Source organism: Drosophila grimshawi, unplaced genomic scaffold (assembly GCF_018153295.1).
Source record: "Drosophila grimshawi isolate 15287-2541.00 unplaced genomic scaffold, ASM1815329v1 contig_44, whole genome shotgun sequence".
Classification (NCBI taxonomy): domain Eukaryota; kingdom Metazoa; phylum Arthropoda; class Insecta; order Diptera; family Drosophilidae; genus Drosophila; species Drosophila grimshawi.
In genome coordinates, this window is record NW_025063240.1 from 18,853,305 (window position 1) to 18,880,642 (window position 27,338).

General features: G+C 42.2%; 6 protein-coding genes across 11 annotated transcripts; 2 read left to right on the forward strand and 4 right to left on the reverse strand.

Annotated features, from left to right (window-relative positions):
* Window positions 1-849: 849 nt before the first annotated feature.
* LOC6557000 (glutamic acid-rich protein) lies at window positions 850-6,303 on the reverse strand. Of its 2 annotated transcripts, none has more exons than XM_001983688.3 (8): window positions 6,142-6,303; window positions 5,627-5,972; window positions 5,510-5,557; window positions 4,224-4,702; window positions 2,862-3,642; window positions 2,355-2,678; window positions 1,611-2,266; window positions 850-1,548 (listed from the first exon to the last, which is right to left on the reverse strand). In XM_001983688.3, the coding sequence occupies exons 2-8, from the start codon at window positions 5,966-5,968 to the stop codon at window positions 1,206-1,208; spliced, it is 2,973 nt and encodes a 990-aa protein (XP_001983724.1). In that variant the 5' UTR covers window positions 5,969-5,972; window positions 6,142-6,303; the 3' UTR covers window positions 850-1,205. The 2 variants fall into 2 exon arrangements, with proteins under 2 accessions (XP_001983724.1, XP_032598101.1); XM_032742210.2 differs by having other exon boundaries at window positions 5,627-5,975.
* Window positions 6,304-6,491: 188 nt separating this feature from the next.
* Window positions 6,492-7,757, reverse strand: LOC6556972 (uncharacterized Golgi apparatus membrane protein-like protein CG5021). Of its 4 annotated transcripts, none has more exons than XM_032735183.2 (4): window positions 7,620-7,757; window positions 7,373-7,455; window positions 7,036-7,270; window positions 6,492-6,970 (listed from the first exon to the last, which is right to left on the reverse strand). In XM_032735183.2, exons 1-4 carry the CDS (start codon window positions 7,632-7,634, stop codon window positions 6,638-6,640), a joined length of 666 nt encoding a protein of 221 aa, XP_032591074.1. In that variant the 5' UTR covers window positions 7,635-7,757; the 3' UTR covers window positions 6,492-6,637. The 4 variants fall into 4 exon arrangements, with proteins under 4 accessions (XP_032591074.1, XP_032591079.1, XP_032591071.1 ...); XM_032735188.2 differs by having other exon boundaries at window positions 6,492-6,955; window positions 7,611-7,757; XM_032735180.2 differs by having other exon boundaries at window positions 7,611-7,757.
* Window positions 7,758-7,945: 188 nt separating this feature from the next.
* Window positions 7,946-10,929, forward strand: LOC6556932 (UDP-glucose 4-epimerase). The gene is made up of 4 exons (XM_001983686.3): window positions 7,946-8,136; window positions 8,647-8,939; window positions 9,718-10,008; window positions 10,077-10,929. The coding sequence occupies exons 2-4, from the start codon at window positions 8,697-8,699 to the stop codon at window positions 10,596-10,598; spliced, it is 1,056 nt and encodes a 351-aa protein (XP_001983722.1). The 5' UTR covers window positions 7,946-8,136; window positions 8,647-8,696; the 3' UTR covers window positions 10,599-10,929.
* A 51-nt stretch (window positions 10,930-10,980) lies between these two features.
* LOC6556916 (tax1-binding protein 3 homolog) lies at window positions 10,981-12,558 on the reverse strand. The gene is made up of 3 exons (XM_001983685.2): window positions 12,414-12,558; window positions 12,080-12,208; window positions 10,981-12,017 (listed from the first exon to the last, which is right to left on the reverse strand). The coding sequence occupies exons 1-3, from the start codon at window positions 12,465-12,467 to the stop codon at window positions 11,829-11,831; spliced, it is 372 nt and encodes a 123-aa protein (XP_001983721.1). The 5' UTR covers window positions 12,468-12,558; the 3' UTR covers window positions 10,981-11,828.
* A 107-nt stretch (window positions 12,559-12,665) lies between these two features.
* Window positions 12,666-13,733, reverse strand: LOC6556675 (mediator of RNA polymerase II transcription subunit 30). The gene has a single exon (XM_001983684.2). The coding sequence runs from the start codon at window positions 13,670-13,672 to the stop codon at window positions 12,734-12,736; it is 939 nt and encodes a 312-aa protein (XP_001983720.1). The 5' UTR covers window positions 13,673-13,733; the 3' UTR covers window positions 12,666-12,733.
* A 94-nt stretch (window positions 13,734-13,827) lies between these two features.
* LOC6556857 (DNA repair protein Rev1) lies at window positions 13,828-17,409 on the forward strand. Of its 2 annotated transcripts, none has more exons than XM_032739152.1 (6): window positions 13,828-13,910; window positions 13,961-15,100; window positions 15,161-15,357; window positions 15,415-15,694; window positions 15,749-16,172; window positions 16,232-17,409. In XM_032739152.1, the coding sequence occupies exons 1-6, from the start codon at window positions 13,875-13,877 to the stop codon at window positions 17,245-17,247; spliced, it is 3,093 nt and encodes a 1,030-aa protein (XP_032595043.1). In that variant the 5' UTR covers window positions 13,828-13,874; the 3' UTR covers window positions 17,248-17,409. The 2 variants fall into 2 exon arrangements, with proteins under 2 accessions (XP_032595043.1, XP_032595051.1); XM_032739160.1 differs by having other exon boundaries at window positions 13,879-13,902.
* The last annotated feature ends 9,929 nt before the right edge of the window (window positions 17,410-27,338 follow it).

The following is a 27,338-nucleotide window of genomic DNA, read 5'->3' on the forward strand; positions in this document are numbered from 1 at the left end:
AACAAACACAAAAAAGCTGCACAACAGGAAGAAAAAAATACAAAACAAAAAAGTCGTTGAAATTTCTTAATAGAAGAGCCAAAAACCCCGCAAGCAAGGTAAAAACAAGTTGCAGCTACAGATTAAATGTTAAAATAGTAACGGGCTACACAACTAAAGCCGGCAAAAAATCAAAATAAAAACGACGAAGACAAAAACCGGATTTGTGGCACAGAACAATGCGCGCATAAATCTCGCCACAGCCGAGCTTGCAATTTACCACAATCGGTTGAATGAGCGATTGTCAGGGATTAACGTCACACAAGCCGGACAACAGACAGACAGACAGACAGACAGACGGTCCCCATCAGCATATCAAATATAAATAAAAATAAACAGCCGCCGGGTTGCATACCAAATCAAATCAAAGCTTGACATTGTGTGACGCGGCGTTGTCTGATTTAATGATAATAAAAGGAAGCAAGAGCGAGGAGAAGGAGAAGCCTCTATTTATATTAACGCACAAGTAGCGCTGTTAAGTGGCACATATTGTGTAATATATGACCACATGCAGACACCCTGCCACAGCTGTGGCGCCGGCGTCGGCTCAATCATCATATGCGACATGCTGCAGTGAAAGTTAATTTTGCGAAAAATTATGAAATGAAATGAAATGAAATGTGTTCGTTTTCCTTTCAGTTCAGCCAGCTTGCCAGCGATCGCATTGTCTTCTCCGAACGGAAATAAACAAGCAACAATGAAAATAACAATAATAACAACAACAGCAACAATAAGAAAAACAGTCTCTCTACAAGGTTAATAAATACATCCGATAAAATAGGCGGCGCTCTAAAAACCAAAATTCACTTAATCAAATTAAATAGCTGCCCATTTTTCTAAACTCTCTAAAGTGCCCTGCCCTGCACAAATTGGCAGATAAATAAATTTTCGCTGTTTCATTGTTTTTGATGGCAAGTTTTCAACTTTAGAAAGGCTCAACAAAAAAGTGCTCTCGATTTGCAGAGGCACAGGTGGTTTTGCTTATGCTTTTTGTATCCAGAAAATGTCCGCATGTAAAAGTTGTAACTTTTTTTGTACGAGTTTTGTTTTTTTTTATTTGCTGCTGTTGCAACCAATTCACTGGTTTTGGCCAGTTGCAGTTAGTATTATCATCATCTAAGACGCGTGGTGAATGGGTTGTTGTTGTTGTTGTGGCAGAGTCGGGTTCAGTTGGAGTCGGCGGCTGTCGTCTTGGTGGCCGCCTTGATTATCGCAGCTGGGGTGCGTTTTCCATTGACCAAGACTTGTCGTTTCGTCGACGCCGGTCCGGGTCGACTGGTGGCCTTGCTGGCTGCTGCAGCTTTGGCCGTTGCTGGTTTCTTGGCTGGGGTTGTTGTTGTTGGTGGCTCCTGTTTGCCAACTGCTGCTGACTTGGTGGGTGTTGTTGCTGCCACAGCTGCCTTTTTATCAGCTCCTTTGCCGCCAGCCGTTGAGGGTTTGGTTTCCTTTGTAGACTCATCGGCACTGCCATTGGCATCATCCTTGACATCCTTAAGTTTGTTCTTTTCGCTGCAATTTTGGATTCATATTATTATAGCAACTGTGCTGCTTTAAAAAGTATGAAAACGTACCTTTCGATATCAATATTTAGCACAGATTCATCTTCTTCCTCCTCTTCTTCGTGGGGGAGTGGCTCCAAGTCGGCCAGGAGATCACCCAGATCCTTGTCCACTTCCTCCCACAGATTTTCATCGTGCGACTCTTGAGCATCGTCATCGTCGTCTTCATCCTCCTCCGCCTTGCCATCCATTTCGATGTCCTCCTCAGCCTCAGCCTCGTCAATATCCTTCTTCGTCGACTTATTGCCCGCCTCGTCGTCATCGGCATCGTGTTCATCATCGTCGCCAACCTCAGACTTGCTTTTCTTATCAGTCTCGTCCTTGTGACGCAAATAGTTCTTAATGTGCGAGTGTTGCAGGCAATGCTTCTTTGTGTACGCCTCCAAGGTATCGTCGCCGCCCTCTTTGGTCGAGTGATGATTGCATAGTTCGCAATAGAATGCCTCCACCGTCTTAATGAAGTCCATACCGATGAGGCCACGCTTACGGGTCTCCTCGTCATTGCTCTTCTGAGCCGTTTCGGCTTCTAACAGCATGGCATCGACATCCGCATCCATGATGTCATCATCGATCTCGCCCACCGAATCCACGGTGAGGAATTTGTTCAAATCAATCTCACGCTCATCCACACTATCCTCTGAACCGGATTCATCGTTGCGCGCCTTACTCTGTAGGTGCACCGAATCCAGACAATATATATATATATATACATATAGATTATAAAGAAATATGGAATTAAGATTTGGTACACCTTACCCGAATATGCTCCAGCGAACAGCGATGATTCTCATACAACATCGCATTCTTAAAGGCCAGATGACAGGAGCCACAGTATGGCATCAAGAATTTCTTAATCGTCTTATGATGCTCCGACGCCTGATGCATGTTCTTCGGCTGGCGATATGCCAAGCGGCAGAGGCGGCAATAACGGGACTCATACTCCTCCTTGCTATTCTCCTCGATCTCACGCTGTGTGGTGCGTTGACGAGCTCGCATCCGTTGCAAGTCGGCGCGCTGCCTCAATGCGACCGTACGCATCGCGTTCTTATGGGTGCGCGAGTTCAAATGATAGTGATATTCCTGTCAAACATTATGGAATATATAAATAAAATATATATACAATATAAGGCTATAGTTGGAAGTGGGAAACAGGTATTTGAGTTTGTTGTAGAGTCGAACTTCTTGTAAAGACTTCTTTTGTTCGAATACACCTCAAGCAAGTTCGACTGTACACTCAGAATTGCAACAATCTCGTTCACTTACCTTAAAGGTTACGCACTTGATGCGGCAGTGTACGCAGGTGAGTTTGATGAAGGTGCGCTTGCGCAGATTATTGTGATCATCGTCACGATGACGCGAGGATGTTCGTCGCTCTTTGCGCTCATCATCGCTGTCGCCCTTGTCCTTATCTTTGCGCGAGGAGCGCGCCTTCTTGTTGCTGGACGATTTCTTGGACTTGGACTCTTTGTCGTCGCCGTCTTTGTCTTTTTTCTTACCTATCGACGACTTTTCGGCATTGCTCGCTGACGATGATGATTTGGTGGCTCCCTTCTCTTTGGGCTTGTCGGCGACATCGGCCGAATCTTCGGTCTTCACCTTGCCCTCATCATCATCATCATCGGAGCCCGCTGATGCTTTGGCATTCTTTTTGTCAGCATCAGTCGATGTGCCAGTGCCATCATCATCGTGCTCTTGGTCATCGTTCTCATCCTTGACCTTATCATCATTGGACTTGCCGCTTGCCTCGGCATCATCCGAGGATGCCATTTTGCTGCTACGCTGCTTTTTGCCTGTCGACTTTTTCAATGAATCGCTGCTCTTCTTTCCATCCCCATCCCCGCCAGCGTCTTCCTTATCGTCCTCATCATCATCGTCGTCATCGTCGTCGCCATCATCATTGTCATTGCTTTGTTTCTTCTTGTTCTTGTTCTTCTTATCAGCAGCATCATCATCATCATCATCCTTGTCAGCATTATCAGAGTCATCATTGTCATGGCTAGAATTATCGCTGCTGTTCCCTCCCTGGCGTTGACGCCGCAACGAGCTATGGAATTCGAATTGAATTTTTTTGGTTTTTGTTGTGATTTTTTTTTTGTTTGTTTGGGGGAAGGCGCAAATGCAAATTGTTGTGATAAGTACACAATACGAATACTTATAAGATGATAAGGCTAACAAACAGATCTGTATTTATTATTGAGTGTGTCGGCCTAGAGATATGATACATACTTTGGAGTATACATATATATATATTGGATTTTACAGAAGATTATATACGAACGTGTTCTCGCTCAAATAAACATTTTCAATTTGTGATAATAATGCTGCCAATATAATATCTATATTATATAGTTCTTAAACACTCGGAATTCTCACTCATGTGAATGCATTTATATAGTAGAGATATATTATATATAGTGTTCATATCACACACATATATCACAACATATTTTTGGTGATCTCTCGGGCGCTTCATTGGCACATTGGCGTTACGTACTTTCAACAACTATCAGCCTTGAGATTTGTCCTCTTTTTAATAGGATTCACACAGAGAATATAGTGGATGACTTTTATCTTTTATCTGGATTTTTTTATAAACGTTTTTTTTTTTTGTTTTTGTCTAATTACCTTTTCAGCTGTTGAATCTTGAGGAGGCGAGCGCGATCTTTTTGCTGTGCATATAGCAGTTGGCGGCGCATGGTGCGCAGATCATTGGATTCGTTGATGCGCGGCCGCACAATCCTCATGGTGCCAACGCCGCGCATGCCAGCGTTGTTGCTTCGAATCATGCCGCCACGCATCGACATTGAGCCGCGTGGTCGCGATATATAACTGGTGCCGGCAACACTGCGGATTAGCGGCCGCTTTGGCGGACCCATCGATGAGTCGCGCTGATGATGTCGCTGCTGGCTGCCGCCACCAATGCTGCCGCCATCATCACGTGGACGATACGAACTGGTGCTCATGCCACCACCACGATCATTGTTGTTGTTATTGCTGTTGCGTTGATGATAACTCGATGAGGAAGAGCCGCCGCCCATGTTCTGCGATGACGATGATGGGCGATCGTTGTTGTGATCATTTGACGAGGACGTGCGACGGTAATCCTATTGACGATTCATGATGAATAGGAAGTAGGAGTGTAGAGGAGCATTGTTTTTTTTTGGTTTGTTTTTTTTTTGGTTTGATATTCGAATAGGTATATTTATACATATATAAATTTCTTGTTTATGATAAAGAATTGCTGTATATATATTTCCTATATATAGATATAAATTGGGTTATCGTTATCCTGGAGCAAGTGTGTGTAGTAGTAGTAGTAGTAGTAATTATAGCATGATGAGAACAAACCTTATACTTTTTTTTATATGGTCTAGATATATAGCAAGTTATCTGTTGTCGGAACGGAGAAATTGCCTGCTCTGCGGCAGGCATTTTTAGGATATACGTATATATATATATATATACATATAAGATATAGTAGATACTCAAACAGATCAATTCAATTCATGCTTTTCTATGCGTATAAAATACATATATGTAAATATATTTCGGTGTGTGGCAAAATCTTTGCTATATGCGTAGCTGCTGCTGCTGCTGCTATTTATCTATCTATATATATGATAGATATATGTGCAATTTAAATACAGTTCTTGCGTTCTCAAAGTCTTATATGTCTATATATGCTGACTACTTTGAGTGCGTTTTATATTATTTATTTTTGTCTTTCCATTTTATTATTTTATACGCTCTAGAATCCGGCGTTAAACCTTCACAAAATAGTGCTATAAATATTTGGAAACTGATTAAAATTACACAGACAGTCAACAAACCAAATGCAATCTTAGCAAGAAAAAAACCTGAAAACTATTTTTTTTCTTCTGTTTTTGGGTTTAAGTCAAAAATAAACTTACGTCTTGACGCGGCCGTTTGCGGTCATCGTTGCGATCGCGTGACGAATCCTGGCAAACAATGAAGAATAAAGAATGAGTCATATAAATAAATACTAATTTTAAGCCTGTTACTCTTACGTAGCTGCGCTTGTGACTGGACCCGGAGGAGTCGTAGCGTCCACCTCCCGTGCTCGAATTGTGATGATTGTTAAACTTGTCACGATTGTTGCGATTGTCATAGTGATCGGTGTTGTTGTTATTGCCACCACCTCCACAATAGCGATTATTGGTATGATTGTTGTTGTGATAGTTGTTCTCATAGCGTCCACTGTTGGGACGATAATTGCCCTGGGTGCGTGTGTTCACGTAATTGCTAGAATTCCGATTGTTGTAGTAGCCGCCGCCTCCGCCACCACCTCCGCCCCCACCGCGCAGTGGGCCACCAATTCCACGTGGAACGTATCCGCCTCGACCACGCATCCTGCTGCTGCACCAAAACACACAATCCCATGGAGAGGGAGAAAAAAAATCAGTATTCACAATACGCTTTTCTTTTTTAAGCCCAAAGAACACCCTGTATTCCAACACCGGCGAAAAAAAATCGATATTGCCTGGACACAAACACAAATTGTGCACGCATTCACTGCACTCACCTCTATTTTCTAATATATTAGTTGCCTATAAGCTTTCAATTGCTTGCCTGTGCACGTGTGTGCAACTATATTGCAAATATATTTAAGGTATTAAATCACACAAAAACCAGCACTAGATCTTGACGAACGAAAATTTTCTTCGACAATAGCCTGCTTGCTAGTGATGTGCAAGCAACTTATCGATTTAGATGATAAGATCTGACAGATCAGTGTGGCCAGATGTGGGAGAGCATATAAATACATAATATGGTGCTTTTGTGAATCATTTAGCGTTGCCACATCAATTTATGGAATAGCGCAAAATTTTGCCTTTTTAATTGCTTTAGCAATACAATTCAGATTTTAAAGAATTCAGTACATTAATATGTCCTTTACTCAATAGAAAGCAGCGTAAATGTATGAAAAATTAATGCTAAATTAAGTTTTACATATTTTACAGTTGACAGCATACACACTAAATATTCTTTTGGGGCAAGAATGAAGTTCGTATTCGCATTTAGACAATTCCCGTCGGACGCACGTTTATCGGTGGTTGTGGTGTTCCCGAGGGTTTTGTCATAATATCGACAGCGTTCTTGAAGAGTTGCGTTTTGACGAAATCGGTGGCAGCACTGTTCAAATCCTTGCTAGCTCCATAATTGCACTTGACATAGCCATACAAATTGGCCGCATTCAGCGCAATCGCAATCATGACCAACAACAGCCACTTGAATTTCAACCCAAACAGAGCCATCAGAAAGAAGAGACCCCAGAAAAGGGGACACAATATCAATCCCAGCCAGAAAATGCGCTGCTCGTGTTTGTTGATGCGACTCTGGAATGTGGAAGACTATAGTTACAGTTATCGTTTTTTGTTTACAGACACTAAATATTGTTCTCTATATTTTCGCTTACATTCTTCGACTCGAAAACCCAATGCGATTTGCCCTCGTCGTCGACATAATTCCACCAGCGCAAGCCGACCAAGAGACGACCCGAGATATTCTTCACCGTCCAGAAATCGGCGGACAAAAAGAGCACTACAAACACGAAACTGGTGATGAAGGAATCGCTGAACCAGCCGCAGAAGATGTAAATAACAATGGAGGCGCCGCGGAAGAACAAATGGAAGAAGGTCACATAAGGATGACTAATGATGAAGAGAGAGAAGTGTGGAAGAAGAAGAAGGTAAACACCAACATGCACACAATATTATACATGTATGTATATATTTTTTTGACGCATTGCTTACGTGTATTTTTGAGCTGCGGTGCTCGGATCACGCATCTCATCCTCCTCTCCAAAGGGTATCGTATCATCGTCCAGTAATGGCACCTGTGCAAAACAGAAATTTAAGCAATTAGCATTTGTATTTTTATCACTTTCAAAATATTGCTTTCTTTTTTGTTATCTTTGCGTTGTTTTTGGTATTGTTGGCAGTTCTAACTGTTCCAACTGCATCGTTTTACTTGTGAGTGTGGCATACATACATTTCTTACCGTTGCGGATGCCATGCTTATTGTTAATATGGCTTGACTAACTTTTTTCTATTTATTAATTATTAATTGAATGTAAAAAACTAATTTGATGCATATTTTTTTGCTCGCTGCTTGCGAAGATATGTGCATATCGCACTCGTACTGCTGATTGTCATCGATAAGCTATCGATAGAGTAGCTGCGCGATGTGGCAACGCCAACTTCATTATTGTTTACATTTTGCTCTGATAATAACGGAGAGCGGTCTTCTGAGCGCAACATCAGCTTTTTTTTGTTTTTTTTCGTTTCCTATCTACACAACTACAATACTCCAAATTATTGTAGAAATGGTCAGCAATTGATAAGAATGTTTCATGCTAAAGACACCAGGCTGGCAACAATCAGTTGCAGCTAACAACGCTCTCAGTGCACTTGCAGTGACATTGATAAGCAGCGAAAAGCGTACAAAGTTAAAAGCAGCAGAATTCAGTTACGTGCAAACCGCCCAGCCAAACAGACGTCCAACAAATCAAAAAACGGCAAGTACTCAAATGGGAGGAGGTCAGCGAATGAATGAATGAATGTGCGTGCGACAAGTGCAAGAAACGAGTTACGATAACAACAGCAAAAAAAAGCACACTGAAGAAGCACCTCAGACAGAGAGAGATAGAGAAAGAGAGAGAGAGGTCAGCGATCTTTAGCCAGCAGCTCATCATTTGTTAGCGCGTGCATATGTATACATATGTATGTGTGTGCAGTTAAAAACAAAAAACTACATTCGATTTCAAGGGTAGCCGCAGCAGCAGAAACAAAAGTAAAAACAACGTGTATTCATCTAGATATCAACACATGTCAGCAACATTTTCGGTAGATAATTAATAATAACATAAACTCAGTTGAGGTGAGACAGAACAGACACAAACACACACACGTACACTCAACACGTACACAAAGCACCGTTAACAAGAATTCGACTCGGTGTAGAATATTTTTGGTGACGTCAAGTTCGAATTTCGCTTTAAAATTTAACCCAATTTTCACTTTTGCAGTTATCAGTTATCAAAGCACACTTGCAGCGAACAGTTCTCTTTTTAATACAATGGCTCCACCCACTGTTCTTGTTACCGGCGGCGCTGGGTATATTGGCTCGCATACCGTGTTGGAGATGCTCAACGCTGGCTACAATGTAATCTGTGTGGATAATTTGTGCAATGCGTACAGCGGCGGTGCATCCAAGCTGCCGGAGGCATTGAACCGTGTCCAGGAAATCACCGGTAAAAAGGTCAATTTCTATCGCGTGGACATCACGGATCGGGAGCAAGTGCGTTCGGTGTTCCAGGAGGTGAGTTGTTAATTGAAAAATTGACGTGGCAATTTGGATGGATACATGTGGCACATTTCAACTCGAAAAATTTCCATATTTCTTATCAGACCTGTTGCTTTTGCTGCTGCTGTTGCTGTCGAGATATCAGTTTGTTCATAGTGTTTACTCAATTGTTGCCCGCTTCCGACGTCTCCGCTACAATCGGACTGCATAGGCATTTGACCTCGCGTCACATAACTCGATGTGCTGGCAACAGCAGCAACGACAACGTCAACATTGACGTTGCACTTAAAGCAGCAACAATCTGATTGCAGTTAATCTATCTGTTTACTTAGCATCAATTGCCTTTGCCGAGGGTATTTTAATGCCATATACTAAGAATGCTTCCAAAAGAGTTCATCCTTATGTACATATATATGTATATGTATTTAACAACTTTATTCATTCAATTCTTATCAAACATACACATAATCATGGCAATCGCAACATAAAATTAAAAACTTATCACTTAGGGACTAGTTAATTAAAAACGTTTTCTTAAAAAACAATTGAAGATTTGAAGTTATCTCCGAGGCAAATTAAATTGAAATTAGTCACATTCCATAAAGCACTATCTTATGAGTCACTAATTTAATCTTGGAGATTACTAAAAATAACCAGATATATCTTGCTCCTAACAAGTTTATAACTTTTGAACATTTAAATGAATGGCTCAATATATTATATTTAATTTTGTATTGTTTCCTTAAATCTCTCCAGACAATATTAAATCCTGTTTGTTTTTCTCAATTTCAAGCACAAAATCGATATGGTTGCGCACTTTGCGGCGCTGAAAGCTGTTGGCGAATCCTGCCGCATACCATTGCAGTACTATCACAACAACATGACCGGCACCAATGTGCTGCTGGAGGCCATGGCCGACAACAATGTCTTCAAATTTGTGTACAGCTCCAGCGCCACCGTTTATGGTGAACCAAAATTCTTGCCCGTCACCGAAGAGCATCCGACGGGCAATTGTACATCACCCTATGGCAAAACCAAATATTTTACAGAGGAAATCCTCAAGGATCTGTGCAAGTCCGATAAGGTGTGAACGTATATATAATATCATAAATTATCAGTTAAGCTAATCATTTGTATTTTGCATTTTATCAGCGTTGGGCAGTTGTCTCGCTGCGCTACTTTAATCCGGTGGGCGCACACATCAGCGGACGCATTGGGGAGGATCCGAATGGCGAGCCGAATAATCTGATGCCCTACATTGCCCAGGTGGCGGTGGGTCGTCGTGCCAAATTGAGCGTATTTGGCAGCGATTTCGCAACGAAAGATGGCACCGGTGTGCGTGACTACATCCACATCGTTGACCTGGCCGAGGGACATGTGAAGGCCTTGGACAAGTTGCGCAACATTGCCGAATCTGGTTTCTTCGCGTACAATTTGGGTACTGGGGTTGGCTGCTCGGTGCTGGAACTGGTGCATGCTTTCGAACGTGCCTCCGGCAAGAAGGTCACCTATGAACTGGTTGACAGACGTTCCGGCGATGTGTCCACTTGCTATGCAGACGCACAACTGGCTGAGACGAAACTGGGCTGGAAGGCAACGCGCGGCATTGATAAAATGTGCGAGGACACGTGGCGTTGGCAGAGTCAAAATCCCAATGGTTATGCCAATAAGTAGTTTCATGGCTAGCATGCCTCATTTCATTGTCTGTTCTTGCCCCCCAAATGCGTGGCAAGCTGTTCCCCTCCCCCACTTTAATCTGTACACGTGCCACTTTCTGTTCGCCTCGCTCCTTGCAAAAACTTGAGTTATTTGTAATTATTTTAATTAGCAAATTGATTGCGTATAAAACTAGTTGTGTATATGTTTTTTGTCCAATTTTTAAGTGCAAAATGTTACAAAATTTAATTATGTATGTTTGTGTTTGTGTCTGTATGTGCGTGTGCGTGTGTGTGTAAGCCCAAAGTAATTGGTAATAAAATAAAAACATGGCAATAAGCTGAACCTACGTCTGCTGAGTTATCATTGTTGTTGTCAAACAATCGGGGAAAACACATCATTTCTGTGTCTAGAGGCAAACATTTATTCAATGCAATTCAACATTTAAAAACTGATTTTAAAAATACTTAAAAAATACATATTTAAAAAAAACACATCTGCACAAGTAACGGCATATTTATCACAATTATGTAATATTTAGTTTTAAACAACTTTTTGCGATCTTTTTTTGTTTTGGTTTTTTGGAATGCTGCTGATTGTTTTAAGATTGTTGTTTCTGGGTAGGTGTATAAAAGTACAAAATTTACTTTAATCCTGACATATTAACGAGTATGTCTCACTATTCGATATGGGCTCAGAGAATGTACAATGAGAATCATAATTTATACACTTTATATGGAGTCGTTGTGAACTTGGCTTATGTTTATATTAATGTGTGTATTTTGTGGTTTTGGCAAATGGTTTTTTCTTTTTCTTACACGGTTTTCTTGGCAAATCGTACAACAAGTGGAGTATTTGTATAACAACCTAATATGGGTTTTTGATTTTCTTTCCCTTTTTCATTATCAACTTAAACCAAGTCAAAGAAAATCAATTTAACAAGAAGCTTTTCTACGCTCTACATTGGTTTTCTATGTTTTTGTGGCTAAATATATGTGTGCGCGATATGCATATATAATAATGTTGTTTAAGGTTTAATTATACGTATGCTTACATATATAAATAAGTATTCGAGTAGTTTTCCAAAAGATCCGCTAGCGATTGAGATAGATTCAGAGAGAGAGCGAGAGGGAGATGGGGAGAGATCCTTAGCAACGCGGGAGGCAATTTGTAGTAATAATAGTTATTAGTGAATGCTACTGTTGCTGCTGCTGCTTATTAGTGGGAGGACCAGCCGAATTGCAGTGATTATGTCGATGTGACACCCTTGCGTGCAACGAGCATATTGAGTATGGGATTTTTCCTTATATAGCTAACGGCCTTTTTATGTGTGACCATTGTGAAATCGTAGCCATTGCATTGCAGTATCTTGTCATGGATGCGCAAACCAGCCCGGGCAGCTGGACTGCCTTCGTGCACCTCCGTCACATAGATGCCCTAGAAATCGATATGAATATGTATATAATTTAGCATTGATTAAACCATTTTATTGTACATACATAATCCGTGTAGCCTTGCGGACTCTTTTTGTAATCCTGATCGATGCCGCCGCCTATTTTAAAGCCACATTTGAGGATCTCTCTGCCCTCTTGGTCGTAGTCTTTTTCCTTATGCAGCGTTATGGGAATCTAAGCCAAAACAACAACATAAATAAAGCAGACTAATACGTGAAAGTTTGTTTATGGCCAAGTCTCTATTCGAATTCGACCCAATTACACGTACACACACACACACACACAACGTGCCCATATATTTACGGGAAGAACGCTGTTGCTACCTGTATGTGTCTGTGGGTAAGTATGTATTTGTGTGTGCGTAAAATTTACAACTTACGCTTAAACATTCCATTGCCGTGCCGGCCTGATGCTGAAATGCCATTTTCGCCATGATTAGTGCAGTTATTTATTTACTTTCTTTAATGCCCAGCGAATGTATATAAGAATTTTATTTCTTAATTTGTGGAGTTGAGATATTTGAGTCGCCGCCGTCGCCTACAAAACACAAACTGCTTATTCTCTACTGCATCACAAATGGGCAGTGTTGCAAAGCGCCCAAACCAAATAATCAACATTGCTTTAGTTTGTATTCTTTCTTTTTTTTAATTATTAAATTTACATAAATAAACAATCGGAATTTGAAAATAGTATTTAGATCTAAGAGCGCCGCATGGCCAACATCGTATTAATTTCCCAGATAATGATGCGTGTTCTGTCAATAATCTCCCGCAATTGACGATTTTTCAATTTAACTGTTTCGATTAATTCCTGATTCTCTTGCAAAACTTTGCGATATTCATCACATTGAGAGGGTTCGATGCGCGGATCGGGCTCATCTCGGTAGGGAATCAGACTCTCCGCATTCATATAATCCATCCCAGCATCATTGCACTTCTCGTAGATGATGCGGACTCGCTTGAAAAGCAATCGAATTGTGCGAAAATATTCCTGCACTTTTTTCTCCGTATTATTGTCGCGATGCGAAGTGGGTTGTATATTCTTCAGGGCGGAGAAGACTTCCTGGAAGCGTGATGCAATATCCTGAACCGTTTCCTGACCCAGTCGCGACAGCTGCACTATATTAATCTCCTTGTGCGGATTGGGTTGAGAAATGGCGAGCATGTTGTTGCCACCACCTGGTCCACCAGCTGCACCTGCGCCAGGATTATGCTGCTGCTGCTGTTGTTGCTGTGGCATATTGGGTGGATGTTGTTGCGGACCAGGCACCATACCTACTCCTTGCTGTGGACCCATCATCTGTTGCTGCTGCGGCATATTGGACATGGGAACGCCGACGCCTCCCTGCATCATCTGTTGCTGCTGCATCTGGTGTTGTGGCGACATGCCCATGCTTTGCATTAAACCGGGTGGTCCACTCGCATTGGGATTCATTTGCATGGAGCCGGGTCCACCTCCTGGTCCTCCCATCATGTTCATTTGATGCTGTTGCTGCTGCGGTGACATGTGCATGCCTGCGCCGCCTTGCATAAAGCCACCGCCCATGGGCATCATGTTGGGGCCACCGCCACCACCACCACCACCAGCACCACCACCAGGTGGTCCTTGATTCAGTTGATTCTGACTGTATTTCCACATTTTACGCTTAACTCAGAAAAAATGCAGCTGAACAAAACAATAACAGCAAATGTAATTACCAACACTAAATACGAGCAAGTGCTGCCACCTCTCAAAATATCGATAAGTGCGAACAGTAATTGGCTGAAGCTATCGGCCAAGCTTAACCTGCTTCCAAAACAGTTTCAAATTATTGGCAGCCAATTTTGGTAGCTGTGCTGTAATGGCAGACGAAGATCACAATGGATTTAGTGAGTGGGTGAGTAGTTGGACAATTTAATGATCAGCAACTAACACTCGCTTTTGCAGGGCGGTTACTTTGAGGCAAAGAAATCGAAGCTGGAGGAGCAATTTGCTGCTGCCAGCAATCCATTTCGCAAATCAAATCTATTCGATGGCATTTCCATATTTGTCAATGGCCTGACCAATCCCACGGCCGACGAGCTGAAACGTATAATGATGGTGCATGGGGGCACTTTTCATCACTATGAACGATCGCACACGAAGTTCATCATTGCATCCAATTTACCCGATGTGAAGGTGCGCAAAATGGACACCAGCCGAATCATTGCAGCCCAATGGGTTGTGGATTGTGTGGAGCAGAACCGTGTGCTCGACTATAAGCCATATCTCTTGTATACCAATCAAAAGACGACACAGCCACGTCTCAATTTCGGAAAGGGCAAGAAGAATGACTCGACTCTCGACAATTCAACTGTCGCCGAGGAAACCGAACTGGATGGCATACTCAAGGAGCTGCAGCAGGATGTGGCCACTTCGCCCAAGAAGCACATCAGCCATATCAATAATTTATCTGCTACCACAACGAGCAACCATCCGAATAGCAGCCACAGCGCCCGCACCGCCGTTGATCCAGAGTTCCTCAATGAGTTCTACAAGAACTCACGTTTGCATCACATCGCAACACTTGGTGCCGGTTTCAAGCAATATGTGTGTGAGCTGCGTCAGGCACATGGCAACAAGCCGTTTGTCAAGCGAGGTGAACTTCGTACACTACTAGTTGCTGGCAAGCTGCTGTCAGAAGATGTCTCCACGAAGACACCTAAACGTTATGTGATGCACATTGATATGGATTGTTTTTTTGTATCTGTTGGACTGCGTTCGCATCCGGATCTTCGTGGCCTCCCCATTGCGGTGACTCACTCGAAGGGTGGTACCGGTGCCACCGATGTGCCAGTGCATCCCCAAGCCAATCGTCAGGTGGAGCGGGAACTCTTTGCCCAGCGTTTCGAGCAGCATTTGCATGACAATGTGCGAGCGGATAAGGTGCGCTATGGGTTCCAGAAGAATATGTCCTTGTCGGAGATTGCCTCGTGTAGCTACGAGGCGCGTGCCAAGGGCATCAGGAATGGCATGTTTGTGGGTCAGGCCCTCAAGCTGTGCCCCGAACTAAAGACCATACCATATGACTTTGAGGGCTATCGAGAGGTGAGCAAGGTTTTGCACAAAATAAGATTTACTCTGACACTATCTCTTTTCCATCGACAGGTGGCCTTTGCCTTGTACAACACTGTGGCACAGTACACACTCAATATCGAGGCTGTCAGCTGCGATGAAATGTTTGTGGACTTAACGGATGTTCTGCAGGAACTCCAAGTGGATGTGATGACATTTGTGACCCATCTACGCCAGGAGGTGCGTGATATAACTGCTTGTCCCTGCTCAGCGGGCGTCGCTGACAACAAGTGAGTGGGATTCCAGTTAAGTTAACAAACTCTGTAACTCTTTCACTTGCTCAACAGACTGCTCGCCCGCATGGCCACCAAACTGGCTAAGCCCAATGGACAACATCTGCTGCAGACGGAAGACGCAGCCAATTATATGGCCACGCTGGCCCTGGATGTGTTGCCGGGTGTGGGCAGCAGTATTACCTACAAGCTTAATCAGGCTGGTTTGAGCAACTGTGCTGATGTGCAGCAGGTTTCGCTGGTGCGCCTGGAAATGCTGCTGGGCAAGAAAATGGCACAGACACTCTATCAAAACTGTCGCGGCATCGATCCACGTCCCTTGGTCTACGAACAGGTGAGATGAAGGTATAAAAACCAGCTTGTTCTTAAATTTTATGTAATCTTGTAGCAACGCAAATCGATTTCTGCTGAAGTTAATTACGGCATCCGCTTCAGCAAATACGAAGAGCTGGAGAAGTTTCTCAAACAGCTAAGCGGTGAGGTTCACAGTCGTCTGATAGAGATTAAACGCAAGGCCAAATCTATCACCTTGAAGCTAATGGTTCGCGCTGCCGAAGCTCCCGTTGAAACATCCAAGTTTATGGGACACGGTATCTGCGATAACCAGACAAAGTCTTTGCTACTCAAACAAAGCACTGATGATTTGGAATTCATTACGCAAAATGTGCTTAAGCTGATGAAGGAGTCCGGATTTCCCCCAAACGAGCTGCGTGGCATTGGCATCCATCTCAGCAAGTTAGATGATGTTGTCGAGTCGAAAAAGGAGAATCTCATCATGAATATGTTCTCCAAAATCTCTGAGAAGCAAAAGGGTATGCTTAATTTCTTATGTCACTTGACACTTGATAATTGTCATTCTGTGTCTTTTTAGATAAATCGATAAATATACCAATCGCAATCCCAATCAAGGAACCCTTGGATATGAAAGCCAAATCGGATAGTACTAATGTGCTTAGTTTGCTAAAAAACGCAGCAACTAGAAGCAAATCCAACCCAGCAGCTGCATTCAAAATTGCTAATTTTTTTCAGGTGACTGCAACGGAATCAAGAAAGCTGGAACCACAAAAAGATATTGGACTCAATATGACCAAAAAATCGACGGGCTTTATTCCAATTCCAAGCGGGGAGTCAACAATAGCCAAATCTGCAGCTATTTCACATTTTGATCCGGATGTTCTGGCACAGCTGCCAGAGGAATTACGTCGAGAGATTCTTAACTCTGCGGATGAATATTTGGCGATTTCGAAAAGCAACAATAATAGAAAAAGGAAATCGAATTCGCCTTCGAGCACAGGTTATTCGTCGTCCTCACCACCGCCGCCACCACCAATGATACATGTTGCTTCCTGGGCTGACTGTTTTTTGAACCGAAGCGATCTGCAGCCATCCACATCGAAAGCGGGTCTGGCCAGGGAAAATAAGCGTCTGTGTCGTGCAGATCAAATTGTGACCAAGTACATGGAGGAGCTGCCCCAACACATGCATCCCGCAATTCACCAATATATCACGTTAAACAACAAACAGAAGGATGTGGCGCCAACTGTTGAACAACCGGAGAAGCAAACGAATATCTTTGTCAATCCCAATTACAAATCGTTGCTGGCCACCTGGGTGAAAACGGAGGCGGTGCCCAAACCCACCGATGTGAACCTAATCTATTTGAACATTTGTGATCTGGTTCTCGACAATCAAATGGATAAAGTCTACGAGATCATGAAGTACTTTTGTTGCATCGTTAAAACGAAGAGACGCAATTCATGTTGCTGGCACATGGCCTACAATGAGATCGAGTCCAACATACAGGAGAAGGTGCAGGAGATTCTCGACTGTCACATCTACATTAGGGAAGCAATCGATTGCTGCAAGTGCCAGAGCTTTAGAAGCTAATTCCTGGAGTACAAATGTTCCTTAATTGTACCCTTTGAATGTCACTTAAACGGCATGTTTCTTGTGGTAATTACATATGACTCATGTAGAAATAAGCATTTTTGTAATATCTACGCACAGTATTCTAAGAGAAGAAAAATTAACAAAAATGTTAATATTTTATGAAGTTCGTTTTTATCTTTGAGTTGCATTTAGTAAAAGTTAGAAGCTGCCGAAAGTTTGTTTCCAAGTTGTGACATACATTTAAATGGATTCTACTTTGTTTAATATAATCTGGCATATTGTTATTTTTGTGTTCACCATTGTTGCCTCAAAACGTTCTCACGTTTATTATACAATCCACAATTGAGCCGCAATTTTATATGTCGATCTAAAAGTTAAATAAAAACAAGTTGTACAAAAAAAAAAACATACCCTAACGACATTGAATGTAGCTTTTGTTGAAAAGCAAGCAAAGCAGTTAGCGCCAGTAAGCCATTGATTGTGTTTGGGCCATAAATTTATTTATAAATTGTAAGAAGACCAGAGAAGAGCGGTAATTAATGTCGTAAAAGCAGCAAGTAATGATAGTCGCACAATGACGACGCTGGCGTTGATAACTTCATACACAAAAGGGTCGGGGGCTTAAAAGCCAGCGCACAAAGCCAAAGCATTGGCTAAAGACAAATAGGCCAGGCCAACACCTGGCGGAACTGGCAAGTCATAATTTGCACTTTAATGAAAGCGTCGCTGAGTTGAGATGCGAACTGCATGAAAGCTGGCGAGTCGAGCCGGGCAGAGGTAAGTTAAAGTCACTGCAGTTAATCGCCAACGACGTCGATTTGCCGGCCAAACGGTCAGCGGGGCAGTAATATGTAATTGATTCGCATGCTTCGGCTCCAATCTCAGGCACAGCCGACGGCTCCACAATCTTAGCTCGCAGCTCCCAGCCCCACTTGACAAACTATAACAATTACAGTGCCAGGCAATGCAACCCCACACCAGATGCATCTGTGGAGCAATCGCAGCAGCAGCAGCAGCTGGCACTGGGTAATTAAAAATAGTCAAGCTGCATTTCTTGTGCCGCATCCGGTTCGATGGAGTCGCCATCGTTGTTGTTGTTGTTGTTCTCGTTGTGGGCTGGTCTTCTGGATTTACATGAGCCGCGCTTTGTCTGATTTAATTATGTGCGCAAAAGGCGTCGTTGTTTCATAAATTTTATGTATCCTGTCGACGGCCCGCAAAAATGCAGTAGTCCAGTCAGTAGTCAGTAGTCGGTTCGGGCCAGGCCAAAACCTGGGCAACAGTAGCCGGTCGCCCGTCTGGTTTTACACACATAAATATGTCGTAGTCGGGAGATGCAAATGTTGTCAACTTTTGATAGACTTGTTGGCAGCGTCAAACAGTTGCCAACACGATTTGTCAACGATGATACCACGAATGCACACGCATCTCGCCAACTTGCCAACTTGCCACAATGTGTGTTGTGTACAAAGGAAATATGCTGTCATGATGTAGTCAAGTTGCTCTCGGCCCACAATCGGTTTAAACAGGTCCGGTTGGACACTGAAATGGCTCTTTGGTCTTGTTTCATTTTCTAGTTTGACTCTGCATGAATTTTTCAAAATAGAAAAGGTTGGACAATTTTTAACGAAAGTAAACATTGTTTTGTTCTTTGCATTAATAAAAAATATAATTTTAAAATGCCGAATGCATTCGAAATGTTTCCAAGTCAATGAATTATATTATTTTTTTTAGCTTTCTGGATCTTTAACTTTGTGAAAACTGAACTGAAAACTGAACATACTTTCATGGTAAATTTTTCTGTTAAAAATAAATGTAGGAAATTAGTGTAGATGAAATAATTTCAATTGTTATAATAAGATGTCAAAGACTATTGAGCTCTAACTATAAGCCAGTTCTAACAAAGTTATTATCTCAATGGAAGCCTTCCTCCCGTGGGAGTCTGCTTCCCAAACCTGTACCTAAATCTAGCCAATTTTCTAGCGGAAAACCCATTACCCAGCTGACTTAGTGTGCCTGTTTTTTCCCACGATGCGCAGAGCGCTAACAGTAGCTGGAAAAACTGCTGGAAACTGTCAAAGCTAATCAGACGCGGCACTCGCTGCGACAAGATCACTGCCAAAGAGACTCGCCAAAAACTCTGGCCACATGTAAATATGCATAAGGCACAGCAGCAGCAACAATAAGCAGCGGGATTTGAGGCTGCAACATCAGCATGAGCATGTTGATAATGGGTCGCTGTCGCAGACTTTTGCTACCAAATAAGCGGAACGACAACAACAACTAAAACTTTTGGTTACGTTGCTGTTTCAGATTTTTGCCGCCAAAGTTTTGCAAGTTGGGAGTTGGCAAGTTGCGTCTATGTAAAACTTCTAGCCAATTAACTTGGCGACCGGCAGACGAAGCGAAATGCTGCCAAATGCAACCGCAACCGCTGCTGGTGCCTTATGATTAGAATCGACGACAGGAGGCCGCCAAACAACAGCAGCAGCAGCAGCGGCAGCAACAGTTGCAGCAGCAACAACTAACCAAAGCTAATGAACCATGTTGCCGCTGATGAACCCAAGCTGATTAATGATGCCTGGCTAGCTTGCTAGCTCGACTAGCTGGATGCTTGGTTGGTAGTCGGTGGTTGGATGTCTGGACTGCTAAGGGAACTTGCATACAACTGTGTGCAATTTAAAGTTTTGGAGTTGCTGACTCTGTTACACTCAGAAAAAATTGATCGTTGCATTTAGAAAATACCACTGAAAATTACAACTCATATTGGTTTATTGGAAATATTTTCTAAATTCATTTAAAATGCTTGCTTTTTAAATATTTATTCTGCAGTTTTCAGAAATACCTTAAATTTTTGTTGTATATTTATTATTTTTTAAATATATCTTATTTTTTATATCGTGAAAATTGGGAGCATTGATCAATCTAAGTAATGACGACCTAATTTTTTTCAAGTGCACTTTATACCCGAGGGCAGCTAACAACTTAACTAGCTTGTATGGTGGGCTTAGGGTTGTGGCCAAAACAACAAAATAACGAAAAATAAAAATAAAAAAAGCAAGCCACAATTTTTCGGCCAGCTGTAGTAGTAGAAGAAGAAGAAGCTGCTGACAAAAGTTGCCCACTTGGCTGCTAAACAAAGGCCGCAAAACGCGCAGGCGCAGGCGCACCTGAGAATGTTGATAGCCCCCATGGAGCCTGAAGGTCCAAAGACTCCAAATAGCAACTGCAACAGCAACAACAACAACAACTTCAACTCAAACTCAAGTCCAAGTGCAAGCCGTTTTTTATGCCACTCAAGCCGACGACAAGGCGACCGAAAACAACAACAACAACAAACTGAGCTCTTGGCCAAGTTGGCAAGCAGTAGGGCTAAAAGGCTGTTGCTGATTGTTGCAGCCGTGGCTCGTTTGCGGGGCCCTTTATCACATGCGCACATCATTTACTCGACGCAGACGCAGCTTTGCAGCCTCCCCCCCACCACTCCATCTCTACTCTTCTCTGCTCTTCGTTGGTCTTCTCGCTTCGCGCACTTTAGCAATTGTTGGCTCTTAAAAGTGTTTGCGTCGTGACAAAATCAATGTTGCTGCCCAGAGAGTTGCTCGGCTTATGCGGCCTTTGACAGCCGCATTGGACAGTGATTCATGGTTTATTAAGCGCATTATGCCGCAGGATACTTTGAAGTTTGACCAGACAGCAGAAGCAGCAGCAGCAGTAACAAACAGGCGGCAGTTACAGTTGCCATGGGCGTAGCCAATGGGGGATATATAGGCAAATAGACCACCTGTCGTATTCGAGTGAAGGCAACTTTTTACATGCCTAAGTATTTAGACAGGCATCACCTATAACTTAAGTGCTCTGCGAAACACCAGTTAAACAAATTCATTAATTTCTTCAGATTTGAGAGATTATAAACATTATTTGCTTGAGCAATTAAATCCGCTACATATTTTTAATTATATGTTATGTTTGTTGTAAGTTTCCCAATCAAACAAAATTTTCTTTTCATCATAAAAACATTTGCTCAGCTGTCAATAGTCTATATTTTTCATACCAGACAGTTCCACATATGATAATGAAACGAGTTCACAATATGAATAAAATTACTGCCCTTGAATAAAGTAATTATATATATGCAGAGCAAATACTCCAAGTATCACATTTGCTTTAAGTTGAAGCCTTGTAAATTCAAATGAAGTACATTACAAGTAATATCTTTTGCCATTCCCCCAATAGTTGGGTTCATTGCTACGCCCATGACAGCAGCAACAGCCGGGGGGAGCAACCGCAACAGTTGCTGTGTTGCACGTGTTTAACGTGGCCCTTCAAATGTGGCAACTGTGGCGGCCGCAGCAGCAACAGTTTTGCCTTTGGCATTGGCAATGAACACTTGGCCGGGTCTTATGCTTCCCCTGCCGCCGTCTACATCCCTTTCCCCATTGTGTATAGGCGTACCGCCTCTTCACTTCAGCAATTGATTACTTAACATGTTTTATGCGTACGGCAAGTTATGTGGCGGCGGCGACTGGCGCGTTAATTTGCTGCCTGCTGCTGCTGGCCTTGGCTTGACTGCCTCTGACACTGCCTTTGCCTCTGCCACACAGCCACTTCACAGTCTTGGCCAAAACAAATTGCTGCGCGGCAGGCGCTGGCCCGTAAATCAGCGCACAAGTCAAAACACATCAACATCAGCATCGACAGCCGCATCAGACAGCAGCAGCAGCAACAACAGCAGCAGCAGTAACAACAACAGTTGCCCAGGCTAGACAAACAACAACAACAACAGCAACCACAACAACAACAACAACAACTCCCACATGGGCGTTTCAAATGCGCCTCAAAGCTTAAATCAATTGCACACACTCAAACACACTTGCACCTTTATGTTTGTGCCTCGTTGCATGTGCAGTTGGAATTAATTATGGCAAACAACATCAGCTACAAAAAAATCTCTCGCATCTAGTATTTATTCACATTTCCGAAATCTGAGTGCTTAGCTGTTGAATGAGATGAATTGCCAATAGCAACAAAAAAACAAAATAATAATAAAAAAAGAGATGCAGGCGAGCGATAAGAAATGCGCCGAAAACGCGTTGGTTGATTTATGCAATCTGTATATGCTGCTGCATATACCCTGTAATGCATTGTGTACAGAGTGCTTTGTTACCATGTAATTAAGTAAGGAGCGATCATCTTCAATTTAATTGATGTGGCCATTACTGAGAGCCACTCAGCCCGAATCTGAAAAGCCGTTAATAACCGTGTAGCGGCGAAATTCCAAGGGAATTATGCGATGATTTTGGGTTTTAAAAGATCTTAGCGGAAGCAGATCCACAAAAGATCGTTTCAGCCTAATACATCATAACAAGTGGATTAACATGTGGAGAAAGTTTCTTTGAGTGATTGGCGACCAATCCATTAACGACCTCAGGAACTATGAGAATACTTTGTCAAAAGTGGAGATCGGTATTTCGATATGTATGTACATATATATACAATTAAGCCAGTATTCTTTTTGTCTATATTTGAATCAATCTTATGTACTTGTAAACTGTAAGTAATATCTTTGGTTACTAACTTTTTTTAAGGATTGTAGTCTAGATATGGTTAGATGCAGACATATTTCGAAAGATATCTTCGATAAGTCTTATCTTCCCTTCTTATTAAAGTTTCGTGTTGACTCTATCCTCATTTATTCGTCTCTCTTCTTCCTAAAATTGTATGTTGACTGCAGCCCAATAAAGGTGTTTAGTCTTATAGAACTTAGCTAGAATTGTAACTTCTTCTTGTAGAAGATTTCTTAAAAGGTTTCTTAAAAGTTCTCCACATTACAACAATGTCTAGGCTATATACAACACATAGATACGTATGTTTGTGTGTTTACGACAATAAATGTTAATTATCTTCCACTTACCACTTCTATAGGCCAGTTTCAGTCAATGCACAGGGTATCCTGCTAGTCAAACATCTTCAAAAACACTTGGCAATTGCATTACGTATGCCGAAAATATGCAAATTGGCAATTTGAAGTGTGAACGCCGCCAGTGGCAAAGAAACAAACAACAACCGGCAACCAACAACCAACAATCAGCAGCCAGCAACCAACAATTCTGTGAATTATGCCAAAGAATTGCCATCAACAGCGATGCCGATGCTGACGCCAACGCCGACGTCGACGTCGACGTCGGCTGCACTTGTCATTAGAATGCAATCGAAGCGTCAGAAATAAATTACAAAACCGTGTAAAGTGCAAACTGGACCCGCCGTTTTGTATTTGTTTTGTTTTTTTTCAATTTTAATTTTTCTATTTATTTGACGTTTCGCTGGAGCTCTGTAATCGCATTTATGGCCACATAAATCTTGGCTAAAATTTGCCGTTGCCTAACAAAGTTGTCGTTGTTGTATCCACTGAGTATATTTATATATATATTTTATATATATAACATATATATATATATAGTTTTTTTAATCAATTGAGCCGCTCTTAAAGTGAAACTGGTCCACGGCAAGCACCGCAAGCTTTGATTTATTTATGTGCTCTCCAACGTCCGACTTTGACTCTGGAACGAGATAACACCGCGCGCTTTCACGCATTTTTAATGCCACCACTTGGGCCTGGCTGACTTAGTATGTGTTGCTTGTAATTTGGCCCACGGTACACTCTGCAAAAAAGTGTGTCCTTTTTGGGAATATTATTACATTATTACATACTTACCAAATGGTTATACAACATTTTTAATTCAATTTTTTATATTTTAAGATATTTTCTTAGTTTTCAAATGAAACTTTTTTAGATTGATTAAGTATATTCATTATTTATTACAAAGAGATCACAATTATTTCTAAAATCTAGCGACACTTTATATATTATTTTTGCAAGTGCTTCTGCAATATCCACTTGAAATCGCCATACGATCTAAAAGATTGTCGCGTGCAAATACTGACTTGTAATTGAATTGGAGTTCGCATAAGAAAATATGCTAAGTATGTAAGAGTAAAAAATGAAAGACACGCCCCTTTGTCGACGGTGGGCGTCAGCTGTCAGCTGCCAGGCGGCAGGTGCAGTCAGACATAGTCGGAATGGTCGCCTGGGTGGGGGAGGGTGGTATCTGGTAATCGCATTCGGATGATTAGTCACTTGGAAGGCGCTGGCTCCATGTTGAGCTGATCAAGATATCATGACATAAACATTGCCATTACATCAGCACACAGCATTTGCGGAAAAGCGATCTGTTTACGCCTTATTATGCCATAAATGTGACGCATAAGAATACTGAGTATGCTAAAGATAAAACAAGTAATAATGGCAAATGATCGACTGGGATATACCCAAGATATACGAACTGACGCATGGATTAGCTCAAAAACACAATTTTTTCCTATTAATTTCTGGTTGTGGGCAAAACCAACCCAGCTGAGAGGTATGATTCTTTCGAGTCTGCTTTCCCTTATGGAGAATTTTCCGCAAGAAGGCCAGCTAAACAAGATATAACTGTCGATCAATTATAAAAGAAATCCCTTTTTAATTATGTTACCGCCCACATTAGCTGCTGCTGTTGGACTTCACCCACTCTGGCAATATCTGGCGGCTATTTAATGCGGTATCTAATGTGTGCAAGCCAATGCAAAATCCAATCACGGCAACATTTAGTCATTCCGAATGCTGCATAAACTGACAGTCTATTTGTTTTATGTCAAGCCTTGGCTTCAGTTTGGGGGCAACAGTTGCAGTTGCATTTGCCGGTTGCTGCCTAACTGTCTGTCTGTTTGTCTGACTGTTTGGCTCGTTGGCTGGTTGGCTGGTTGTTGCTGACACGCCTGCAATTGCTGGCCGATATGAATCACAGCAAAAGTGAACGAACTGAGAGTAGTGAGTAGCATTATCTAGATAAATAATTATTCAACTTAAATCGAAATCGTAATGAATTTTTATTTTTATTTATATTTTTTTTTTCTTCGCTTTATTACATTTTGCGGGAGTGTCAAACTGACGGCAATACGCGTTCATTGTCAGTGCTTCGTTAGCAATATCTTGGACTGGCAACATGTTGCTGCCCCAGCGCATGTTGCTGCCTTAATTGGACAGCGATACAAATCGCAGCAACAGCAACAGCAGCAGCAACAACTGAACTGCGATTGCAACTGCAAACTGGCCATGGGCATGGATCTGGGCAATGGGCCAATGCTGTTGGTGCGGCTGTTGCTGCCACGCCCAATGAAAACACCTGCAGCCGTTTACACGTCGAAAACACTAAGAGCTGATGGCAATTTGTCAAATTTCCTCGCCGAACTGAGCAGAGCCCAGAGTCCACTTAACGCCCCGTCCGGCTCGCAATTATCCTTATTAGCCAACTCCCCGTTTGGCTCTTTTATTTTTGGGTTTTGGCCTTTTCGGGGCCCGCGCTTGTTTGCACTGATAAATGCGCAGCGACGGGGCAACACCTCTAAATGATGAGCAGAACGCGCCTAATTACATGGACACGACTATGCCGGCACGGCTAACTCCTTTCTTTTCTTCCAGGAAGACCAATTTCACACCAATTGGCTGCGGTGCCCCAGAACTTTGCCTTTGGGCAATCACAGTTAACGCATGTTTTGGCCTGGCCTAAATGCTTGTATGCCCTGATCATCCATTTGAAATGGTCGCTTAGCTGGCACAGTGATGAAAGGGTTGAATTATATCAGAGTACAGGGTATCTTTTAGTTGTGTTGTTGCATCAAGGAATCAGTCGTCTTTGGTAGGGGTATTTATTATTGATTAGTTTAGCCATTTCCCAAAGAATTAGTTCTGTTCGTCAGTTAGTCAGTCAATCTTTAAGAGATCTTGTTTAGATATATAGGGTACCGGTTAGTCGTCCAAGCTCCACCTGATCATGCTTGTTGCCTCTACTGAGCCCTATCATTAGCTATAAACTTGGGCATGTGCGATTCTGATTCTGCATCAAAGTGCGCCCTCGTCAATAGCTGCGACTGCTCTTTAATAATTATTATAAAACGCTCTCAGTCTGTCTCTGTGTCTCTCTGTCTTTGTGTCTGTCTGTCTGTCCTTGTCTGGCATTGAAGCGCATTTATGGCGCCGCCGCATACGCCGGCAATTAAACAATTGGCTTCAGCAGCAGCAGCAGCAGCAGCAGCAGCGGCAGCAGTTGCAACAACAATGCGCCTCTTGGCCAAATTGAGAGTTGGCCCGCAGCCTGACCATAGTTGGTCAATGGAATCGAAACAAGTTGTAAGCGATAAGAACGTTGCCATTGTTCACTTGCTCACTTGTTCACTTGTACACTGTTGTTGCTGTTGCTGTTGTTGTTGTTGGCATTGTTGTCGTCGCTTGTTGGTTGACTTTGGCTTTGTAATTATGGACATTATTTGTTGGTTGAGCAACATACACATTTACATGCTGTAGCGCCAGCAGCCTCGCTTTGTAATCAAAGAGGCGGTCCCACATTCGCACACACAGCTACCGAAATATAACCATAACCTGCAACCTGCAGCAACAGCAGCAGCAGCAGCAGCAACAACAGCAGCAGCAGCAGCAGCAACAATAATAAACGAGATATATTGCATTGAATATGAATATCTACCAGATCATTGATCGTTGATCATTACTTGCTGAACGACACCTGTGCAGAATTATATGATCACTGAAATTATAGCCAATTCGCATTGCTAACTGGTTCATCGGGCGATATTAATTCAACTTGAACAGTTGTTGCTGTCGGATTTTGAACTGATTTGAATGTCATTCAGTGCATTTAATGATGTCGTTAAGAAGGCAGGATCTGCCAGTTAATGACCTCATTTAAAATACACTACAGCAAATTGAGTGTCATTATAAAATGTTAATAGCTGCACTTAAATCGAAAATGCAATATGCTTAACAATCGTGTTCTCAATCGGATGGAAGATGTCCTTCAAAAATGTGGTTTTGGTAAATTCAACTAACGAATTCTCTCTTTCGAGATGATAAGTTTCTTTTTCCTAGAATACTACATACTATCTTTTTCTGGCTAAGTCGACATATTCTGTTCTAATGTGCTTTGGGCATTACAAGAACAAAATTCAGCTACTGATTAACGTCTTAGTCTAGA

Coding starts and splice junctions, on each gene's coding strand:
- LOC6557000 (XM_001983688.3), bottom strand. CDS start 5,968: ATGCGTGGTCGAGGCGGATACGTTCCACGTGGAATTGGTGGCCCACTG. Junction 5,558..5,626: donor CCAGTCACAAGCGCAGCTAC/GTAAGAGTAACA, acceptor ATTGTTTGCCAG/GATTCGTCACGCGATCGCAA. Junction 2,679..2,861: donor TCAAGTGCGTAACCTTTAAG/GTAAGTGAACGA, acceptor AATGTTTGACAG/GAATATCACTATCATTTGAA.
- LOC6556972 (XM_032735180.2), bottom strand. CDS start 7,634: ATGGCATCCGCAACGGTAAGAAAT. Junction 7,271..7,372: donor ACCGCAGCTCAAAAATACAC/GTAAGCAATGCG, acceptor CTTCATCATTAG/TCATCCTTATGTGACCTTCT. Junction 6,971..7,035: donor GGGTTTTCGAGTCGAAGAAT/GTAAGCGAAAAT, acceptor CTGTAACTATAG/TCTTCCACATTCCAGAGTCG.
- LOC6556932 (XM_001983686.3), top strand. CDS start 8,697: ATGGCTCCACCCACTGTTCTTGTTACCGGCGGCGCTGGGTATATTGGC. Junction 8,940..9,717: donor TGCGTTCGGTGTTCCAGGAG/GTGAGTTGTTAA, acceptor CTCAATTTCAAG/CACAAAATCGATATGGTTGC. Junction 10,009..10,076: donor ATCTGTGCAAGTCCGATAAG/GTGTGAACGTAT, acceptor GCATTTTATCAG/CGTTGGGCAGTTGTCTCGCT.
- LOC6556916 (XM_001983685.2), bottom strand. CDS start 12,467: ATGGCGAAAATGGCATTTCAGCATCAGGCCGGCACGGCAATGGAATGT. Junction 12,209..12,413: donor CGGCAATGGAATGTTTAAGC/GTAAGTTGTAAA, acceptor GTTTTGGCTTAG/ATTCCCATAACGCTGCATAA. Junction 12,018..12,079: donor CGCAAGGCTACACGGATTAT/GTATGTACAATA, acceptor ATCGATTTCTAG/GGCATCTATGTGACGGAGGT.
- LOC6556675 (XM_001983684.2), bottom strand. CDS start 13,672: ATGTGGAAATACAGTCAGAATCAACTGAATCAAGGACCACCTGGTGGT.
- LOC6556857 (XM_032739152.1), top strand. CDS start 13,875: ATGGCAGACGAAGATCACAATGGATTTAGTGAGTGG. Junction 15,101..15,160: donor ACTTTGAGGGCTATCGAGAG/GTGAGCAAGGTT, acceptor TTCCATCGACAG/GTGGCCTTTGCCTTGTACAA. Junction 16,173..16,231: donor AATCTCTGAGAAGCAAAAGG/GTATGCTTAATT, acceptor GTGTCTTTTTAG/ATAAATCGATAAATATACCA.